General features: G+C 43.2%; 4 protein-coding genes and 1 long non-coding RNA gene across 5 annotated transcripts in view; 4 read left to right on the top strand and 1 right to left on the bottom strand.

Annotated features, from left to right (window-relative positions):
- The window catches only part of kdm6ba (lysine (K)-specific demethylase 6B, a), a 112940-nt gene extending 100332 nt beyond the window's left edge, over positions 1-12608 (bottom strand). The window contains exon 1 of the mRNA XM_056442989.1: positions 12264-12608. The gene's annotated coding sequence lies outside the window, so the exon portion shown is untranslated. The remainder of the gene's footprint in view (positions 1-12263) is intronic.
- LOC130211941 (uncharacterized) lies at positions 5-3019 on the top strand. The gene is made up of 8 exons (XM_056442990.1): positions 5-928; positions 1182-1321; positions 1515-1533; positions 1643-1716; positions 1993-2109; positions 2328-2530; positions 2619-2766; positions 2845-3019. The coding sequence occupies exons 1-4, from the start codon at positions 178-180 to the stop codon at positions 1672-1674; spliced, it is 942 nt and encodes a 313-aa protein (XP_056298965.1). The 5' UTR covers positions 5-177; the 3' UTR covers positions 1675-1716; positions 1993-2109; positions 2328-2530; positions 2619-2766; positions 2845-3019.
- On the top strand, positions 1826-8544 carry LOC130212166 (uncharacterized). The gene is made up of 11 exons (XM_056443304.1): positions 1826-1850; positions 1993-2109; positions 5256-5322; positions 5414-5516; positions 5950-6066; positions 6180-6331; positions 6762-6908; positions 7119-7176; positions 7519-7647; positions 7847-7942; positions 8431-8544. Exons 1-11 carry the CDS (start codon positions 1826-1828, stop codon positions 8542-8544), a joined length of 1125 nt encoding a protein of 374 aa, XP_056299279.1.
- On the top strand, positions 8626-9840 carry LOC130211943 (uncharacterized). Its single transcript, XR_008835206.1, has 2 exons — positions 8626-8831; positions 9497-9840. It is a non-coding gene; the product is annotated as an uncharacterized LOC130211943 (long non-coding RNA).
- Positions 12609-19610: 7002 nt separating the features above from the next.
- Positions 19611-21228, top strand: LOC130212165 (uncharacterized). The gene is made up of 3 exons (XM_056443303.1): positions 19611-19650; positions 20870-21014; positions 21066-21228. Exons 1-3 carry the CDS (start codon positions 19611-19613, stop codon positions 21226-21228), a joined length of 348 nt encoding a protein of 115 aa, XP_056299278.1.
- Positions 21229-21556: the final 328 nt, after the last annotated feature.

Below are 21556 nucleotides of genomic sequence, written 5' to 3'. Positions count from 1 at the left end.
AGACGCCATATTCGCGACGCTCACAACCGTCCAACGACACCGATCTTGTGCATCGACCCAAACCATGGCATCTATGTGACTCCCAAACATGAATCGGGCCCCCTGCTCCCGATTCATGTGGTGAAATGCATTAGCACTCCTGCCATTGAGTGTGAAGTTGCACTGTGCCGTAAATTGATGGAACTAGCCAATGCATCGGGATATCCTGGAAAGGAGTGCATACACCTGGAGAGAATTAAATATGCGGATCTATATGTCCCCCCAGCATCTGTCCAACATATTTCTCTCCAGGAAATGTTGGACAAAGCGCTTATATCGACTGAATGGAGCGAGTGTTGCAAGGAGTTGCAGTCAGCAGCCAGCAACCAAAACATCCGAAGTATCCACCCCATTTTATATGGAGAGGTTGGATTTTCGAAAAGATGGCTGTTCTTCTCAGTCTTCACCGGCAAAAGGGACAATTGGTGCCGCTTTGAGCGGACCATTGTCAGCTTTGACTCTGTGGGGGGTCAGTGGCATTGTCCGTGTAGAGGAAGTGGACAGACTCACCGCTGTGTCCACCACATGATGGCCATGTGGTGGATATACCAAGAGTCTCCGAACCATTTATCTAACTGTGATACCCATCCAGAACAGATAATGAACATGGAAACGGAGCTACTCGAAACAGAAGTGCCATGTCCCTCATACACTGTCAATGATCAAAAGGTTGCCGTTATGACCGAGTACTTGGCCAAACACAAGAGAATCCCCCCTCTAGCAAATATACCACTTGATGTCCGCACGAAGGAGAAGCCACCCCCGAACTGCTTCATCCCTAGTGAGATGATTTGCCCATATTGTCCAGGACCAACACCCCCAGATTTGACGATAATGGAAATAAAAACAACCCAAGCCACTGTTTATGGCTTTTCATACGTTCAAAAAGGTAATTACATGATCTATCACATAAACAGGTTTCCTGAATTTGTTGGTGCATTACTTTACCCCTTGGTGTATGCAAAACTGTAAATGTCTGTCTTTGTCTTTGTAAATACATTTAATGTAGGAGTAATTACTTTTTATAATAATATTGCAGATTGTCACATTTTACAGGCAAACAACATTGGTCTCTTCTGTTAGCATAACCTCTCACTTGCTAATGTAGGTTGACATTTTTTGTCCTTTTGCTCAATTTGAAGGTGTCTCTGTTGGCATAAAAAAGTGCCCTGTCTGCACTAATCTGGTCCGTTTTCAAGACTACACAGCGGGGTTTCATAACTTCAACGACAGGGTGTTGCTGACTCTCCCGCTGTGTGCACTGCTGCTCTCTGGTTTGGCTGTAAGTTTTTTATAAATTAACTGATGACACATGATAGCATTGTGTTGGGTGTTCTTTTAAAACACTTACTTTCAGTGTATGATTCTCTGAAGTATCCATAATCAATCTGGTGTATGTTATGTTCTGCGTGTTGGTTCAAAATAACATGTTTTGTAGAAAATGCTCTCCATGTGCTGTTTCTTCTGCTCTCCAGAACAAGACAGCCTGTGGACGTATGTTGGACACCATCAACCTTTTTAACACAAATACATACCACCACCAGACAGTACGGAAAGCATTTCACCACTTCCTGTCCTTGATGGATTTTGGATTTGATTACAGCTGTCACCAATGTGGCCATAATCCTCCCATAGTAATTGGTGATGCCAACTGGAAAGTGGCTTTCGATGTGCCAGGTACATTGATGAAATCCATGTCTAACATACATTATCTTATGTTTCTTATCCCCCCTCCCTCATCCACAAAATGAGACAAATTTCTGTATTGTGCATGAATAGATCTACAATGTGCAGCTCTTCGGATATCATACGTAGTTTAAAAAGTAGCCCAGCTTGATGTTTCTGTCATATAACAGAGTTATCCAGTTCAATACATTTTAGATGACACTGAATTCAAAAAGGCTAATAGGTTTAATACTTTACTAATTACTGTTGCTCTTTGCTGATTCTCAGTTGGGACATTCAAGAGGCCAGACCTGGACACTGTGACCGACACAGACCTCAATATAGATATCAAAAAGACCTGGGCAGACCTGGACAAGGAGATGATTGCTGAGGGCTTCACAGCAGGTATGTCATCTTTGTTAATGCCGGTAGTACTATTGGTGTACTCTGCTCCATTGATACTAATTATGTATTAATTCTTCCCGTTATTGTAATAACCAAACTTAACATGCCAGTCAAGAATGTTGTTAATGCACATTTACAAACAAAACAAAAGAATACCAACAATAGAAATCAAACTATGTAGTTTAAGTGTATCTCATCTATACTTTCATTTTTAATAGGAACTACCACAGTAAACCCGTACAGGCCCTTGCGTACATACTCGGCCTTAGCACCATGGATGGGAAAGCACACACGGGCTGGAAACATACTCCCAAAGACAGAATTGAAAAAGGGTTTGAAAAAAAGGTCAGGAGAAACCAAGGCCTCCTCTATCCAAAAGGTGGATGAAGATGTCTTACTTGCACTTCTCGAGTCGAAAAAGGTGTGTATAAAGTTAAAAGTGTATGATTATTGAAGTTGTGCATATTTTTTATTAGAATGTATACTGAAAGCTGCATTGATTATTTCAGCCACAAAAGAAAGACCTGCAAGATGCCTGTGCAGCACTTGGTGTCACGACTGAGGGTTCCATAACTGACCTCATCAACCGACTGGAGGAGCTGCTCAATTTTAAAGAGATTTACCCAAAGCTCTTTGTTAAAATGCAAAAAACAGGAGGTGAGAAATAGAAGAGGGAACATGTTTTTTAAAACCATGTGAGTAAAATTGTTATTTAAATCGTGCTTCCTTTTCCAGGTGGTGTGTTGCACTTCGCATGTACACATGGCGTGGTGTACTATGTGAACTTTCTGTTTTGGACAGAATCAGCCAGAGATCACGTCGATGGACTTCTCAGCTTCAGCAGTTTTCCGACAATATACATCTCAGATGTGGCAGGTCAAGTCTCTCGTCACATGAACAATAGGACACAACAAAATTCTTTCAGACCAATGATGGCCGGCTCTGTACACCCTCAAAGACCAACATCGATGAAGCCAAGGAAAAAACACTTGAAGTGAACCTTGAGTGGATTACTTATCTCAGGTCTCCAGGGGCACCACAGCCACCTGGACAAGCAACAGATCGGTTCACTGCATTGCACCCAATAACCAAAACAAATGACAGGTATGCACTCTACGACAGGTTTCATCAGAAAAACCAACGCAAACCGGCGGAAAAACTGAGGAGCTTGAACATCTGCCCCTCCTTACGCTCAGAGATCAATTCCTCAGTGGCAGAACAATTTAATCGAGAGCTCGCAGCATTTCGATATTCCTGCTGCCAGATGAAGGAGGCACAATTCAAACAGACAATACGAATTCTCATTGAATTACACAATGAGAAAATAAACAGTAAATTCCTGCAGAATATGATGAAGCTCTGCAGCACACCGCTGGCAGTAGGTCAGTATGGCAGGCTGGTGTTGGAATCAACAGGTAAGAGCATCCAACTAAGTCTTAAAATAATTTACATTTTGTCGACAACCGTTTGTTATAGACTTCATTGGTTTGGGTTTTAGATACAAACATGTTTTTGGAGAAACTAGCCTTTGTTTACATTGCCACAAAGTGCCTGCTATTGTACAGCATAATGTGTTGTGTGTTTACTGTTCAAAATATATACAATAAGAAATGTTGGTTTGTGGCTGGCTGTAAACGTGAATGTCTTTCATCATATTTATAATTAATTGGCCATCCTTAACAAATGCAAACACATTTTCTGTTGAATTCTTCTTGTCTGTAAATTATGGTAACATCTTCAGATTTTCTGACCAACGTCTCCAATTGTTCATGCTGCAACGTTCAATTTATACACATGTTGTCCTGTTATAGTTAAAAAATAGCTGAAGTTTGACTATATGTCAACATTTGCAAGTTCATGCTGTGATTTAAAAAACAATAATTTGTTATTAAACAATTTACACTTTTTTAGTTCAGCAAACAGACACTGAACCACCACATTTGGTACCAGAGTCTGCCATGGACAAAACCACGGTATTCTCAGCCAAGAAGTACATCATTGAGGATATTGAAAAGGTGAGATTCACAATGGAAACAATCATTTCACCGACATTAAATGTGTCAATACTTTTAATTATCTCTATCTTTTCAATATATGGCTTCTTTTGTATGATCGTAAATAACTGTGGATACTACATGATTTGGAGCTTCCGAAAATTACAGTTATACAATTATTTTACTTTACTTTTCACATGTGTATATCACTCAGGATAAGTTAAGGACACTCCTGACAGGGTCACGGGATGCAAGACATGTTCTAGCCAAGCTCCATCGGCGGTTTCCTATCTCCATACGGGACATCTGCAGTGTCTGTCCTGTGAAACTGCTGGGCGAATCGGCATGGGTTATGCCATGGCTCACTGATGATGTAAGTTATATGTATATTGTTCGTAGTTTCAAATTCCAATGATTACATTAATATGAAGTTTTTCAAAAGATTTCGGTAAATTCTGTATATATATATACATGCGCAGCTTTGCATATGATTAGGATTAAATGTTTTCCTTTAGGCTGTCAACTATCGTGTGGCTCAGCTTGCCATGGACAACTCTAAGGTGAGTGATGTCACATGGTCACTGGAATATTTTATGGCTGTATGTTGTTGTATGTTGTTTATGATGTATGTTGTTTACAGAGTGCAGCACTTGGTCATTTTGACTTCATATTGTGGCACAGAGACTGGATCATGAACAAAAATGTCAATGACAAGCTTGTTAATTATCTCCCGGTAAGTTTTTTACAGAAATGTGAACGAATACGAAGAAAGACAATCACTAATACCCTTTAAAAATGAAATGTTTCAGGAGACGTTGTCATTGATGGATTCATATTATAATTATCTATTCAACAACAGGATGCCGAAATCATATTTCTGCCGAGGATTGTGGGTCATATCACCAACGAAACTGGCAACCACTTCATTCTATGGGTATGCATCAGCTATTACATTGTATTGACGGTTTAGAAACATACCATTAACATTGAAGAGAATGGTTATAGAGTAAAGAGATGGTTGCATCATTGATATCGTAAAAAAAAGTGTTTTTTATGTCATCATGTTATCCAGCACAACACATAATAAACCACAAATATGTTGAATTACATCTTGACATTATTGTTTAAAAGGTTCTGGATTTCTCCAAAAAGAAATCCGAATCTATGACTCCCTGAAGACCTGGACCGGGATATGCGAGGATGATATGGATCTTCTGAAGTAAATCTACGTCAACTACAACAAAACAAATATGACACAATAACGCCTTTTCATCTCTTTGACATGTAATTTTATTTTTTGCCACTCCCAGAAATGTCTTTCGGAAGAAGGGTGGGCTGCAGGATTGGAGGGTGCGATACCCTGTCCAGTGGCTTCAAAAGGACTCGGTGAATTGTGGGATTTTTGTCTGCTCAGTGAGTAAATCCAAGTCACTATGTCGACAAATAGTTTGTTTTTAAGCTGGTTTTGAATGCAGCTTCAAACAATTGTCTATAGCCCTATAAGCCACACTATTTTGAATTTGACAATCACATCATTTTAAATGTGACCAGCCTATTATTTAATTTTTCTAAACCAACCCCTTCTTCATATTACTTATTTTCTTATTATGTCTAATTAATTATTATTAATGTCTATTTAAGACTTATGTCCAGTACTTGTTTTCTATGGCTGAAATTCAGGAATATTAACAGACTTAATAAAAGAAAGTCAAGAAAGTAAAACTATTGTGTACAGTGTGCACAGGTAACATATTACAATAGGCCTATGCCCATTATTAAAATATAAATTTAAATAACTCAGCAGATTTTGTACAATTAACACTCTTATCATCTCTTTGACATATAGGCTGCTGAGAATGAGGTGACCAAGATAAATGTCCAAGAAGAGACACTGACAATGACTCAATGTCGGACTCTGAGGACATATCATGGAGCTAAAATGATAAAAGATGTCCCAGAGACAGTAAGTAATGTTGATGACGTTGAATGCCGTTTTTTTCTAGATTTAATATATATATTTGTAATGCGTCGTACGGACTTTAACCTGTCCACTTCTCCTTTTTATGTTCCGAAAAGTCCTTCCCTCTCACCAAGGATGTGTCAGATGAAATGGAAAGGCAAGAGAAGAAGCTGCAGATAGCTGAAGGGAACAAATGTGACTCCAACTGCCATTGCATTGCATGGTGCATTGGAGCCTGCACTTTTCAACGTGTGGTGGGGACAAGAATGTATGTCACAAGTTTGCATTTCATTTGAAAAAATACGTACATATTTAGGAGATATTGGAAGAAATTGAATATATTTAACTATTTTTTATGAAGTGTTTTATCACCTAATCATTGAAAATATTGTGTCTTCGTTACCTTGGAATGAGACATTTATATCCACACACAGAGCAGATTCTCTTCAAAGACCTGGCCGCTATGTTTTTAATTCAGCAAACCACCGAAGAAGTTCTCCTATACGCTTTACACAGGGAAGAAGTTTCAGTTTGTTGCATCTGCAGCCTCAAACAATAACTTATTCCAGATACTACATATTGTATCTGCAGGTTTTAAATAAATAAATAAAAATGCTTTTCAAATATATATAACATTTTCAGTCGGCATATCACATTTAACTATTTTGTTAAGGTTTTTGATTTTCTGTTCAACTTAGGTTTCTCCACCAAGACGTGGAGGGCTATAAATGGCTACAGTGTGAAAATTGCAGTAAATGGATTCATTTCCATTGTGCTGGAATTGGTGAAAACTGTACGAAACAAGGCTTCAATTGTGGCTGCACTAAAGTTGTCCAACCAAATGTGTAAGTGCTATTTAATGATCTCACCTTGAAACAACTTTTGCATGAGTTTGGCATTTCCTTCCATCAGTATCCTTTTTTACATTACATTTAGCTGATGCTTTTATCCAAAGCGACTTACAATCATTTTACATTCATACACCGTAAACACAACCTCAAAGATCAGTGTAGCAGACTGGTTGCTTAGAAATGGCTTTTTCTTTTTGTCACCAGCAAGGTCAGCCTGGAAGCAACTGCGGTGGACAGCATGTTAACTGACCAAGAAATAAAGGTAACAAAAAAACTACAACAAGTTTTATAAATGTCTTTAATAACTCCTTCCTACATTTGTAAAAGTATGCAATAATTGTTATGTTGACAAAGTATTTGGGAATGCAGTCTGTTGGCTACATGGATGGTTGTCAAACTTCTCAAATGCAGTTGACACCCACAATCCAAACCTTTCAGTAAATTATTCTGATTTAGAGTTTAAATTACTATACTGTGTTAAACAGCTTTTATAAATGTGCCTTGTACTTGTACTCCCATTCATTTTGGGCTATCAATACTTGAACTTGTTCACATGAGATGGTAAAAGAAATACATGACATCAGAATTGTTATGCTCTTTGCAGGATCTGGAGCAAAAGATCAGAGATGGCACGCTTCTTTCCAACAGACACTATCTCCATAAAAACAAGGAGTTTTATCCGGCATTGCAAATGATGTACTCATCCAACAACACATTGTTGGATGACTTGAAGGTATGCTCAAAACATTGCCATGTTTCATCGTAACTTGCAAGACATGTTTCTCTTTGTCTCTAATCGTTAGGAAAGTATGACCTGTATTTCTAATAATGTTTGTCAAAAAACAGAAGCATGACATTTTCATCAAAGCTTCTGAAAAAAGTCTGTACTTTGGAGTTCATATGTAATAACTATCATTTGTAAAATGTTTTAGACTTCAGAGATGATCAACAGGCTGAAGAACATCCTGCCTGTAACGGGCAAAGAGCTAGAACAGCAGATGTACCTGGAAGATGTAATTCTGCCAGAGGTAGGATTCATAGTATTTATTAAAATAAATATGATATACACACTACACATCAATTGTGAGAGAAAAAACCCTCACATTCATAATAATAAATGGTATTTGGTGTGAAATACACTGTCACTTTGGTTGTTTTTTTACATATACCCATGCTTTACTGTTATCCAGTGAATGTGTGCTATTTTTTCTAAAAACACACAAGCATAAACCATAAGCATAAACTGCATGATTCTATTCATATATTTGCTCTCGATAATGGTGTAATAAATGAACATACAGCACAAAAATAGATTTCATGACCATACTTTGTTGAATAAGTCAGGAGTATTCATTTGAACAAGCTTTCTGGTGGCCCTGCTGATAGTTGTATGCCCAAATGGCGCATTAGTAAAGGTTTGGTGAAATTGTTACATCTTGGATTAATTTGATTTCACAACTTTGTATACACAGAACTTAAATGTGGTCACAAAATGTGAATTTATGTTGCTTTTAAGGTAACAATTCAGTGGCTGAGAAAACACTGGTCTTTGGAGACACGAGGCAGAAAGCCTCCTCTTAAAACAGGAAGATGCACAGGTAATACCTTTTTCTTTATGAGATCTAAGTAATTCCTTTGCTTTTGTGTGTTAAATGTAGATTTCATGCATTTTATGAACACTAACAGGTTTAGTGATGAAGGGAAATGCAATTTCTCATATGTATTTGAAGAATTGTGTTTCTACAGCTAACTGTATGCCTATAATCAGCTTGCCATAATAATCCAGCACTCTCTGTAAAGTGTGACATTTTAAGAAAAGTCAATCGTGAAAGTAATGTCACAATTTACTCTCTGTTAATTCCAAGTGGAAGAGAAAAGGAAAACGACAGCCCTGCACCTGAGCCGACAGACCAACAGGTAATTGTTAAAAGTCTGATATATCATGTCTGAACAAATAATTACACAGTTAAACAAAAGGATAAAGTCTCCTCCTTTATATAAGAACTCTAGGAACATTGTACATACTTTGCTGGTGGACTCCAAATTGGAGTACCACCATATTATTTAAACTGCAGTGAAATCCTGCTTCTACCACCTACTCCATCCATCCATTTGTGGTTTTGAAACAACATACATGGTGCTCAAGGAACTCCAGCCACAGTACACAAGCATTAAGTGCAGATCACTATAGACATTTTGAAATAGTATTTGTAGTGGCCATTTGTTCGATAAATCAGTAGCATTACCCAATTCATAAACAAAGGAACAAACCAAAGACTAAGTATACATAGACAACAACGACAAATGGCTTAATTTAACAAATATATGTATATTCTGAATAGGCAAACATCTAGAATAATTAAACAAGAATACTTACAAATAGAATAACTAAATACTAACACAAAATAAATAGCTCCTACAGTATTACTGTGCTGATTTAGAATTCAAATGTATCGCTTTTCTTTCTTAATTAATTACATTTAGCTATTGTTTCATATTGTATCGTCAAAGTGACTTAAAAACGAAATGTACTTGAAATAAATGGTGTGTGTTTTTGTAATGTTCATATTCTTCTCATGCAGAATTCTGGAAAATTCAAAAAAATTGAGCATGCTCTGTTGGCAGCCAAGTGGTGCCAGACATGGCCTTTGAAGGGGAAGGTGACATTACCCGCACTGACGCTAATGGGCCGATCAGAACAGCTGGCCATCGGAAAAGCACATGCGGGAGAAGAAGAAGACGACGTTGCTGAAAGACTCTTGGATTTCAACTTTGAATATCAAAGTGATTATAATAGGTTTTCTGAGGAATTCATGGACAAGGGTTACAAGGTGGATGGGTCATTCAAGCACTGTGATTAGTTGCGTAATGAGAGTTTATTGTTTTACATGTTGTGTTTTGTTTTATTAAATGTGTTTCATATTTACTAATACGTTCCGTGAATACTGTTTCCGGACTTTCTCTGCGTCTCGTTCTTTTCATATTCTGTTCACACCCATGACAACTGTAGCTTTATTGATTCAGCAAATATATGTGCTTTGATGTGTAATTTAATGTTGGCCTAGTATTTAATTAATAACCATCACATTAATTGCATTTATAAACCTAACTCAAGCATCACAGCACCTTACAAATATATAGAAGCAAACCAATATTAAATATAGTATAGCAGTAATGTTCTGTAATTTAATGTTGGCCTAGTATTCAATTAATAACCATCACATTAATTGCATTTATAAACCTAACTCAAGCATCACAGCACCTTACAAATATATAGAAGCAAACCAATATTAAATATAGTATAGCAGTAATGTACAGAACTATCTTATTGCATATTGTAAGTAAGTCTACAAAAAGACACAAATTATCTCTATATATATATATATATATACATATATGTATATATATATCCATCTGTGTATCTATCTATCTAGCTAAACCGCAGCTCCTCCATTTTGTGATCATGAAAGTAATTTCTTCCGCTGTCCGGGCACTTCAGTGGAGCTTGTCACTAAATCGTCGCAGACTCGTCACTGCGCAGACATGCCGCAGACGCGCCTGGCCGACCCTCCGTCTGCTGGCACTTTTTGACTAGTAGTGGCACTTTTTAACTAGTAGTGGCACTTTTTAACTAGTAGTGGCACTTTTTGACTAGTAGTGGCATCTGCTGGCAACTGCTGGCAACTGCTGGCAACTGATGGCAAGTGCCGGCAAGTGTCACTGAGTGCCAGTGCTTAAACTTTAGACTAACAGTGGCATCTCCTCAAAGGAGAATTTCATGGAGGTATAACAGTATGACATGGTAAAAAATAATTATATATTTTTATTATTAAAGAAAGGCGGACCACATTATACATATCATGGTATATAAGTGTTATATATTACGAAGTGAAACGTAGTAGTAGCAAAACAATATTCAATATAGTACAGCAGTATTGTACAGCAATATCGTATTGCATATTTTAAGTAAGTCTAAAAAAATACAAATACATTATCTATGCAAGTCTGTGGCACTTGCCACAGACTTGCCACTGAGGTGCCAGTGAGTTGCCAGTGAGGTGCCAGTGAGGTGCCAGTGAGGTGCCAGTGAGTTGCCACTGAGGTGCCACTGAGTGCCAGCGTCGCTAGGGGGATCTCGCCCCTACTGCTGCATTGTGTTGACGTCGTCAACAGCGCACTTAAAAAACATGTCATTTATTTATTTATTCAGAAACTCAAACTCCTCGTTGACAGGAATGTAAACTCAGTTTGAGTCGGAGTTTAAATTTACTTTCGAAAAAAAACAACAACAACAACACCATAATAATCTGGAACGCCTCAAGAACCACGCGCGCCTCGCTGACCCGGAAGTGAGCAGACAGGTCATCATAAAGAGAGGGTCCATAGAAGTGTGTCACATAGAAAACCATTGCCTATTTGATCTCTACTACTTGTGGAAGTAAAGAAGAAGAAACAAATGCCCTGACCCGGATCGCCCTCCAGTGGCCTCCCGTCCGCAGTGCTCCACAGAAGCAGCACCGAGAGGGGTGGAGACCACACGAGGAGGAAGAGGAGGAAGAAGAACAACAATTCTAGGGAAGAGAAATTCAAAAGCTCTTCCAGGAAACAGCCGAGAGCCCGCCACAACTTCACCACGTCATCGGGAAAGAAAAATGCGACATCCGTTCAGCAAGCCGCGGTGTATACGTCACGACCCATCGCATGTTTGTGCATATTTAAAAAAACACAACAAACACACACACAGGCGCGCACGCGCATAACCGCGATCTACGCCAGACGATTGCGACACAGCAAACTCCTGACCCACCTTTCCCAAAAACTATTCCTTCCCTTTTACTGTAAAGTCATGACATCACCGACACGCACGCCTCTGCGTGATTTAGGGGCAGCTGTCAGTCACGCAGCGGTGACTGCTGCAGTACATCTAAACTTATCGGCACCGCTATGTGTGTGTGTGTGTGTGTGTGTGTGTGTGAAGTTATATAGTGCACTCGTTACGTTATTATATTGATTGCATAATAGTATAAAATCATAAAAAAGGAAATGAAAAATCCCCACATTAGACGTGAACCTCTTCTGTTTTCATGGTGTTCAATCTGGATTTTATTAGACTTATAATAATCATAATAATAATAGTCTCCGCGGTGATTGTGACGCTGATCGCGTCCTTTAGGATGTATTACAGGGTAAGGAGACTTGTTCAGGTTGTTTTCAATGGAGTCTCATTGCCCCCCCCCGCCCCCCGCCCCCCGCGCCCCCAGTTGCAATTAGGTAACACCGCCTGTACAGCCTCACATGCCCGCGTGCGCGCTCGACAGGAGTCGTATCGTATGCGTTATGCATGCTCACCTTCTATGTGCAATCCACAATGCGCCGTGACGTTGACTCCCGCTGTTCAAAACAGTGCAATAGTGGTAAAAAAAATCTGCAAAGCAGACCATCTTTTCTTCTTCTTCTTCTTCTTCCCCAAAGCCTCGGATGACGCAGCCCCCTAAAAAAGAAGCCCTCTCCCCAAAAAACAACACGCACACACACACACACGCGAAAACCCCATTCATAATCCATAACGCGTTTAGGTGCAAATGGAGCGCCGCGCACACACGCAGATAGCTCGCAGCCCGGGGGCTGGGAAAAAGGTGGATGTGTTCGCCTGTGTGCAGAAAAAGAGAAAAAAAGGACCCTGACGGATGGACTCGTCACTGCTCGCGCATCTCTCTGCACAGTCACATCGCCCCCCCCCCGTCACCCCCCCCCCCCCCCAAATGATTGCGCAGCTCGTTTCCTCCTGTGAAGACCATGTCTGGTGAAAAGGAAATAGGAGGAGGAAGAAAAAAAATCGCCAGCTCCGGTAACCTCCGAGGCAACAGCAGCAGCAATTTGCACGAATTCCCTAATAATCCAACAATAACAACAACAACAACCTAAAAAACCACACAACTGACATCCGTTTCCTGAGAGGATCCTCCGCGATCCTTTGGAGAAATTGCGCAGTTTTTATTCCATTTGAAGCGGAGACTCTTTCCCTTTCTGTCCCCGCTGGAAGGCTCGTTCCCTTCCTCCTCCCTCCCTCCCCTCCTTTACTCTCTCCTTCTCTCTCTCTCTCCCTCTCTCTCGCTCTCTCTCTCTCTCTCGCTCTCTCTCTTCCCCTCATGCAGATTTATTTTCGGTGGAAGAGTTTTTTTGGACATTAGCTGCCCCGCCTCCACACACACTATCCGAGTAACCCGCATTCCAGTGTTAAGTGCAAGTCAATGGGGGAAACAAGGTGAGCCCGCAGGTTCTCCCCGAGGGGCTGCTCAGCTCCTACTTGAGGAATCGAGAGGTCTGGAGAAGTATGCTTATCTTTTTAACATTTATTTTTAGGTTCCTTTCAATTTCCAAGAGCATGTTGGAAAAAAATCAAAGTACAGCGCAAGGGAAAGTCATCAAGCCAGAAGCTCCCGCACAGATCTGCTCACTTGGCCCCTCGAGGAGCTTTAAGCCCCCCCCCCCCCCAATAACTGAGGATTGATTTAATATACACCGGTGATGCATTCAGGAGCAGACGCGGTCATCTGATTGGACGCCATATCCTCTGATGTGACGGACTGTTGTTGGGTGTCTACGGGGTCCCTAGAGTTCAGTTCTCATATGGTTTCTGTGACATGAAAAAGTTTGGATTCCCCCAATAAATGTCCACGACGCGGAGGAGTTGTTCTGCTGTTTCACGGTTCCTGAGTGGATCAGCAGATGGAAGGAGTCGGCTTCCATGTGCCCTCGAGGAATGGATACTGTCTGCAGACGGGGAGCGTTTGAAACATCCACCACGTCGCTCACAACATGATAAACAATGCAAACGTGCACCTTTTAGAAAGCATAGCAGCCAAATAACTCTGGATAGTGTATGTCCTGGAATATATACACACACACAATTCAAATGTTAGACAGGAAGCTTAATTAAAAGCACATTTACTATATAGATAATTGCAGTTGCATCATTAAGTGTTTCTTCTTCTTCTTCTTCTTCTTCTTCTTCTTCTTCTTTTCTTTTCATAATGAAACACCTCCCAAGTCTGACATGCTTGTTCTCCCCTGGCCTGAGGATACAATTCAATTCAATTCAGTTTATTTGTATAGCCCAATTTCACAAATTACAAATTTGTCTCGGAGTGCTTTACAATCTGTACACATAGACATCCCTGCCCCAAAACCTCACATCGGACCAGGAAAAACTCCCAAATAACCCTTCAGGGGGAAAAAAGGGAAGAAACCTGGAGGAGAGCAACAGAGGAGGATCCCTCTCCTAGGATGGACAGATGCAATAGATGTAATGTGTACAGAAGGACAGATTTAGAGTTAAAATACATTCAATGAATATGACAGAGTGTATGAATAGTTCATAGTAGGCATATTCCACGATGGAGACCTCCACGATCCATCAGGCAGATGGCGGTGGGAGGAGGAGGGGCGGAGTCTCAACAGGACAGTGGCGTAGTCATGAGCAGGAATTCCACGACCCAGACGATCCATCAGGCAGATAGGATCTATGCCGTCTCATAGGGTCCGATGACCCCATGAGACGTAAAGTCAAAAGGACTTCCGGGGAGAAAGCAGAGTTAGTAACGTGTGATTGAGAGATGAAAATTCATCCTTAAGGAGAGAAAAAGAGGAGATAGGTACTCAGTGCATCCTAAAACGTCCCCGGCAGCTATAAGCCTATAGCAGCATATCAAGGGGCTGGACCAGGGCAAACCTGATTCAGCCCTAACTATAAGCTCTGTCAAAGAGGAAGGTCTTAAGTCTACTCTTAAACGAGGTGACTGTGTCTGCCTCCCGGACTGAAATTGGAAGCTGGTTCCATAAAAGAGGAGCTTGATAACTAAAGGCTCTGGCTCCCATTCTACTTTTTAAGACTCTAGGAACTACAAGTAGTCCCGCATTTAGTGAGCGTAGCTCTCTAGTGGGGCAATATGGTACGACAAGCTCCTTAAGATATGATGGAGCATCACCAATCAAGGCTTTGTAGGTTAAGAGAAGAATTTTAAAAGTGATTCTTGATTTTACTGGGAGCCAGTGCAGAGCAGCTAGTGCAGGAGTGATGTGATCTCTTTTCTTAGTTTTAGTGAGAACACGAGCTGCAGCATTCTGGATCAACTGGAGGGACCTAAGAGATTTATTAGAGCAGCCTGCTAATAAGGAGTTGCAGTAATCCAGTCTCAAGTAACGAACGTGAACCAATTTTTCTGCATCTTTTTGAGACAAGATGTGCCTGATTTTTGAAATATTACGTAGATGAAAGAATGCAGTCCTTGAGATTTGCTTTACGTGGGAGTTAAAGGACAAGTCCCGATCAAAGATAACGCCAAGATTCTTTACAGTGGTGTTGGATGCCAGGGCAATGCCGTCTACAGAATCCACATCACCAGATAATTGATCTCTGAGGTGCTCAGGGCCGATTAAAATTACTTCGGTTTTGTCTGAGTTTAACATCAAGAAGTTGCAGGTCATCCATGTTTTTATGTCTTTAAGACATGCTTGAATTTTACAGAGTTGGTTGCTCTCCTCTGGTTTTATCGATAAATATAGTTGAGTGTCATCTGCATAACAATGAAAGTTTATGGAGTGTTTCCTGATAATATTGCCCAAAGGAAGCATGTATAAGGTAAATAAAATTGGTCCAAGCACAGAACCTTGTGGAACTCCGTGATTAACGTTGGTGGTTATCGAGGCGTCATCGTTTACAAATACAAACTGAGATCGATCTGATAAATAGGATTTAAACCAAATTAGTGCCGTGCCTGAAATGCCAATCGACTGCTCCAGTCTCTGTAACAGGATGTCATGGTCAATGGTGTCGAATGCAGCACTAAGGTCTAACAAGACCAGCACAGAGAGGAGTCCTTTATCTGCTGCCATTAAGAGGTCATTTGTAATTTTCACCAGTGCCGTCTCGGTGCTGTGGTGTTTTCTAAATCCTGATTGAAATTTCTCAAATAAACTATTATGATGTAGAAAGTCGCACAACTGATTTGCGACCACTTTCTCAAGGATCTTGGAGAGGAAGGGGAGGTTAGAGATCGGTCTGTAGTTAGCCAATACCTCTGGATCCAGAGTGGGCTTCTTCAGGAGAGGTTTAATAACAGCCACCTTGAAGGAGTGTGGTACGTGGCCTGTTAGCAGAGACACATTGATAATATCTAATAGAGAGCCACCAATTAAAGGCAAAACGTCTTTAAGCAGCCTCGTCGGGATGGGGTCCAAGAGACAGGTAGACGTGTTCGAAGTAGAAACCGTTGAAAATACACCAATTTGAATTTGAATTCAACATGTTGCTGTAAGTACCCCCCCCCCCCTCCCTGTCCCCACCCAACCAGAGACCACCAGTGTACACACACACACACACACACACACAGACGTGGGTCTGATGAAGAGGCTCTTAAACCCGAGGAAGTTCGTGTTCGGTCTTTCAGGGGGACAATTCTTGCGCCTGAATACAACCTTGCGCCCCCCCCCCCCCCCTCTCTGGTTCCCCATCTCTCATTACTGGACCATTCTCCATCCCAGCTCACTTTCTCCGGGGCCCTTCTCTTGTTTTTTCCCTCTCCCTCCCTCTCAGGGGTTTGGGCTGAGTCCTTTCCAGCAGGGAAGTCCGGGCCGCCTCTCTCTCTCTCTCTCGCTCTCTCTCTCTCTCTCACAGGGCCGACCGACCCCAGACGTCTTGTGTGTGTGAAGCTTCATTAGAATTCATTTGTTTGAATAGGTTCATTCCTCCTTCACTCGCTGCTTCCCCCCTCTTTTTCAGCTTGGGTGGAATGTACATTAGCATAAAAGCAACATTTTCCTCACCTTGATTAACTAAATTGTGTGTGTGTGTGTATGTGTGTGTGTGAAAGCTGCTGTGCATCTGATTGTGGCAAACCAAGGATGAATCTAATTTTCACAAATTGAAAGTAATATTATTTTGGTTTAAAGATGTAAAAACACCAAATAACTGATAGTAACTGATTTGTATTTGAATAACTGCACATGCCATAAACAACGAGCTCCATCGAAACATCGGGAGTTCAGCGTGATTCAAAACTGAAGCGCTCGTTTTCCAAAATGTGATTTATGTGTAAGAGCTCATTAGATTACCGAGGAATTCAATGAGCACGACAGACACTTGATCCAGATGTGGCGAAGAAGCACATTCCCAGAAAACCCCCGAAACAAGACAGTAGTCGACCATTCCCTGTGTTTGTGTGTGTAAGAGAGAGAGCAGTGTTAAAAAGGGGTCAGCATGGAAAGACTGCACAGAGGTGCACAGCTGGGGAAGGAGAACAAGAAAAGAGGAGGGAGAGAGAGAGAGTCTCATTGTTCAAGGCCAGGCGTGAGAAACATGCATCCCATAATGCATCACACATGAGCAGTAAATTCAAGTTAATTTCAGGGAGTGACATCACAAGCTATATAAAACAAGAAACCCATGATGATTATAAATGAAATTAAACAAAGAGAGGATGATGGAAAGACAAAAAAAAGTCCCACGACAGCTCAGACCTGGCTGCAGGGTTGAAGGGAGGAGTGATGATGAGCGGTGGAACGAGGAAGGAAGAGTGAGAATAAGGTGAGAGGTATATAAACACTTGTGTGTGGAGGTGACATTCTGCATGGGGCTTTTGTTTATGACAAACGACGATGCCAATTAGGCAATGAGAAAGGAAAAAAGGAGTGGGAGGGGTAATAATAAGAGAAAGGGTGGAGAAAGGGGGGGGGGGGCTTCAGGAGAGGGATGGAGAGGAAGAGAGGAAGATAAAAGATAGGGCCGAAGGAAGAGGAGAGAATGGGAAGCAGTAGGTCTACGGTGGAGAAAGAGAGCGAGGGAAGAGACGGGGCAGAAACAGCCAAGGAGGGGGAAGATGTTGGGGAAGAGGAGGAGGAGGAGGAGGAGGAGTAGGAGGAGGAGGAGGAGGAGGAGGAGGAGAGTTTGGACAGAAGGAAACCAAGTCAGAGAGCTAAAGAGAAGCAAGAGGGAAGGGCTGGTAGTGGGCATTGGTTCTGGAGGAGCATAGGGAGGTATAGGGGGGGGGGGGGGTGAGAGTTGGAGCCAAGTGTCCTCCTATCTCCACAGTAACAGCCTTCTTGACCCTCACCAGTCTGGATTCAAGGCCGGCCACTCGACAGAGACTGCCCTCCTTGCTGTCTCTGAGCAGCTTCACACTGCTAGAGCAGCCTCTCTCTCCTCTGTCCTTATCCTTCGAGACCTTTCTGCAGCATTTGACACCGTGAACCACCAGATCCTGATCTCTTCTCTTCAGGACCTGGGGATCTCAGGCACTGCACTCGCGCTTTTCTCTTCCTATCTTAACGACCGCACTTACCGGGTAACGTGGAGAGGATCTGTGTCTGATCCTTGTCCTCTCACTACTGGGGTTCCTCAAGGCTCCGTCCTGGGTCCCCTCCTCTTCTCTCTGTACACAAATTCGCTCGGCTCTGTCATTCGTTCGCATGGCTTCTCCTACCATAGCTATGCCGATGACACCCAACTGATCTTCTCGTTTCCACCGGCCGAAACACAGGTGGCGGCGCGAATCTCTGCTTGTCTGACCGACATCTCTCAGTGGATGTCTGCTCACCACCTGAAGATCAACCCTGACAAGACCGAGCTACTATTCCTTCCAGGGAAAGGCTCCCCCACCCATGACCTGACGACCACCTTCAACAGCTCTGTGTTGGCCCCTGACTGCCAGGAACCTCGGGGTGACACTAGACAGTCAACTCTCCCTGACGGCCAACATCGCTGCGACGACGCGTTCCTGTAGGTACATGCTGCACAACATCAGGAGAATACGTCCTCTTCTTACTCAGAAGGCGGCACAGGTTCTGGTCCAGGCTCTGATCATTTCACGCCTCGACTACTGCAACTCCCTCCTGCTGGTCTACCTGCTAAGGCCATCCGACCTCTGCAGCTCGTCCAGAATGCAGCAGCTCGACTGGTCTTCAGTCTCCCGAAATTCACCCACACCACTCCGCTCCTCCGCTCTCTCCACTGGTTACCGGTGGCTGCTCGCATCCGCTTCAAAACACTGGTTCTGGCGTACCGTGCTCTGAACGGATCGGGCCCCGTCTACATCCGGGATATGGTCACACCGTACACCCCGGCGCGTTCGCTCCGCTCGGCAACAGCCAATCGACTTGTGACTACTGCACCTCGAGCTAATCACTCTACATCCAGACTGTTTGCTGTCCTGGCTCCTCAGTGGTGGAACGAGCTCCCCACTGACATCAGGACAGCAGAAAGTCTCTACATCTTCCGCCTGAGACTGAAAACACATCTTTTCCGACTATATCTGGATTAAAACACAGATTTGCACTTCAGTGGCACTGGGATGGCACTTATTGTGTTGCTTCCTGTGTTCTTGTTGTTCTTGGTTTATACTCTAGGTTGAAATGCACTTATTGGAAGTCGCTTTGGATAAAAGTGTCTGCTAAATGACATGTAATGTAATGTAATGAGGAGGAGGAGGGGGTGGAGTGAAAAGTAGAGACAAATGAAAAACCCTTTTTACCAATGTCAAAATTTGAATAGTAAAAGTGGTGAAAAGTATATAAATGCACGAGCACGCTGAGTGAAAATATGGTTTCAAGGAAAGGAAAAAAGAAAAAAAAACTTACTGAGTCAACGTTTCAGCAGAAATGAAAAATGTGATGGAAAGTGCAGATGACAGCTGAAAGCTAATGGCTCAGAGAAAGAAGAAAAAAGAGAAGTGGCCTGATGGTAAGTTTATGGAAATCGTTATGGTAATATAGATGTGTGTGTGGAGTCACCTTGGTGGAAGGAGGCTGCAGGTCATCCACAGTGGACACAACGAACTCCCCAAATACTCTGCCACACCATGTTAACTGTTGGAGGGACAACAGTGTGTGATGCACAAGGTCACTCAAGGTCATTCACATTTATAGAGCCGTATGCAGTTTAAAGGTATGAATGCACTGTCACTGTTATATAATACATTATAATACATAATGCTTAAGTGCGGTGGTGGCTGCTGGCATGCCGAGGGGCGGAGATTAATGTATGGACTCCACAGAGCGAGAGAAAAGAGTGTTCGGCAGGTTGGCTCGGCCCAACCAACACAGGGAGGGGTGTGTGTGTGGTGTGTGTGTGTGTGTGGGGGGGTTGGTGGTGGGGGGGGGGGGGTGACTGCAGTGTACGTCTGAAAATCCGTGTGCTTCCCAGGGTGCTCCTGATTCAATACAATTCAGTTTATTTTGTATTGCCCAATATAACAAATGATACATTTGCCTCAGAGGGCTTTACAGTCTGTACACATCGACATCCCTGACCTTTGACCTCAGGAAAAATAGGAAAAACTCCCCAAAAATAGAAAAAAAACCTTTCACAGGGAAAAAAAGAGAACAGAGGAGGATCCCTCCCCCTGGATGGATGGAGGAATAGATGTCATGTGACCAGAAGGAATCATTACAGAGTTGCAGCACATTCAATGAGTATGACAGAGCGTATGAATAGTTAGTCGTAGTCATGGACCACGATCCAGACCTCCATGATCCATGAGAGAGAAGGAGGGAGAGTAGTGTGTGTTATGAGTGCTGGGGAAATAAAAGAGAACACAAAGGACAGTAAAAGCTGTAAGAACCAATCCAAACGATTCTTTCTGCTGTCGTCCAATCCCGCCGTTGACCGAGTCCGCTTTCACGAAACCCTTTGGCCTGTTGCAGGCCCTCGATCACGAGCCAGACCCCGTCACCCAGACCCCGTGACCCAGACCCCGTGACCCAGACCCTGTCACCCAGACCCCGTGACCCAGACCCCGTCACCCAGACCCCGTGACCCAGACCCCGCGACCCAGACCCTGTCACCCAGACCCCGTCACCCAGACCCCGTGACCCAGACCCCGTCACCCAGACCCCGTCACCCAGACCCCGTGACCCAGACCCTGTCACCCAGACCCCGTGACCCAGACCCCGTCACCCAGACCCCGTGACCCAGACCCCGCGACCCAGACCCTGTCACCCAGACCCCGTCACCCAGACCCCGTCACCCAGACCCCGTCACCCAGACCCCGTGACCCAGACCCCGCGACCCAGACCCTGTCACCCAGACCCCGTCACCCAGACGCCGTGACCCAGACCCCGTGACCCAGACCCCGTGACCCAGACCCCGTGACACAGACCCCGTGACCCAGACCCCGTCACCCAGACCCCGTCACCCAGACGCCGTGACCCAGACCCCGTCACCCAGACCCCGCGACCCAGACCCCGCGACCCAGACCCCGTGACCCAGACCCCGCGACCCAGACCCCGCGACCCAGACCCCGTGACCCAGACCCCGTGACCGTTGGCCGTGCAGGCGTTGTGTTTCGGGCAGCGAGGAACCCGCAGAGCCCGAACAAGCTGAGGACTGATGGACTGTTTGGCAAACATCCCACGGTCCACGCTGCCAGGGGCTTCTGGGTGCGGCCTGTCGGACACACACAGAGAGAGAGAGAGAGAGAGAGAGAGAGAGAGAGAGAGAGAGAGAGAGAGAGAGAGAGAACTCTTCATGCTTACAGCTGTTCTCAGCCATTCTTAATGCAGCTGTGGTGTGTGGGAACGTAGTTATGTCTAATTTAAATATGGCGACTTTCACTTTCTTCGGACCATATCTAATTTATTATGTGTTA

Source organism: Pseudoliparis swirei, chromosome 21 (assembly GCF_029220125.1).
Source record: "Pseudoliparis swirei isolate HS2019 ecotype Mariana Trench chromosome 21, NWPU_hadal_v1, whole genome shotgun sequence".
NCBI classification, from domain to species: domain Eukaryota; kingdom Metazoa; phylum Chordata; class Actinopteri; order Perciformes; family Liparidae; genus Pseudoliparis; species Pseudoliparis swirei.
Note: the sequence above shows the minus strand (reverse complement) of the source record. Positions and strands in the feature narration are given on the sequence as shown.

Excerpts from the sequence above, each read along its gene's own strand:
- LOC130211941 (XM_056442990.1), top strand. The coding sequence starts at position 178 with ATGGAACTAGCCAATGCATCGGGATATCCTGGAAAGGAGTGCATACAC. Across the intron at positions 929-1,181 it reads CTTTTCATACGTTCAAAAAG|GTGTCTCTGTTGGCATAAAA; the intron begins GTAATTACATGA and ends CTCAATTTGAAG.
- LOC130212166 (XM_056443304.1), top strand. The coding sequence starts at position 1,826 with ATGTGCAGCTCTTCGGATATCATAC. Across the intron at positions 6,909-7,118 it reads AAAGTTGTCCAACCAAATGT|CAAGGTCAGCCTGGAAGCAA; the intron begins GTAAGTGCTATT and ends TTTTGTCACCAG. Across the intron at positions 7,177-7,518 it reads TAACTGACCAAGAAATAAAG|GATCTGGAGCAAAAGATCAG; the intron begins GTAACAAAAAAA and ends TGCTCTTTGCAG.
- LOC130212165 (XM_056443303.1), top strand. The coding sequence starts at position 19,611 with ATGGCTCAGAGAAAGAAGAAAAAAGAGAAGTGGCCTGATG. Across the intron at positions 19,651-20,869 it reads AAAAGAGAAGTGGCCTGATG|ACCCCGTGACCCAGACCCCG; the intron begins GTAAGTTTATGG and ends CCCGTCACCCAG. Across the intron at positions 21,015-21,065 it reads GACCCCGTCACCCAGACGCC|ACCCCGTGACCCAGACCCCG; the intron begins GTGACCCAGACC and ends CCCGTGACACAG.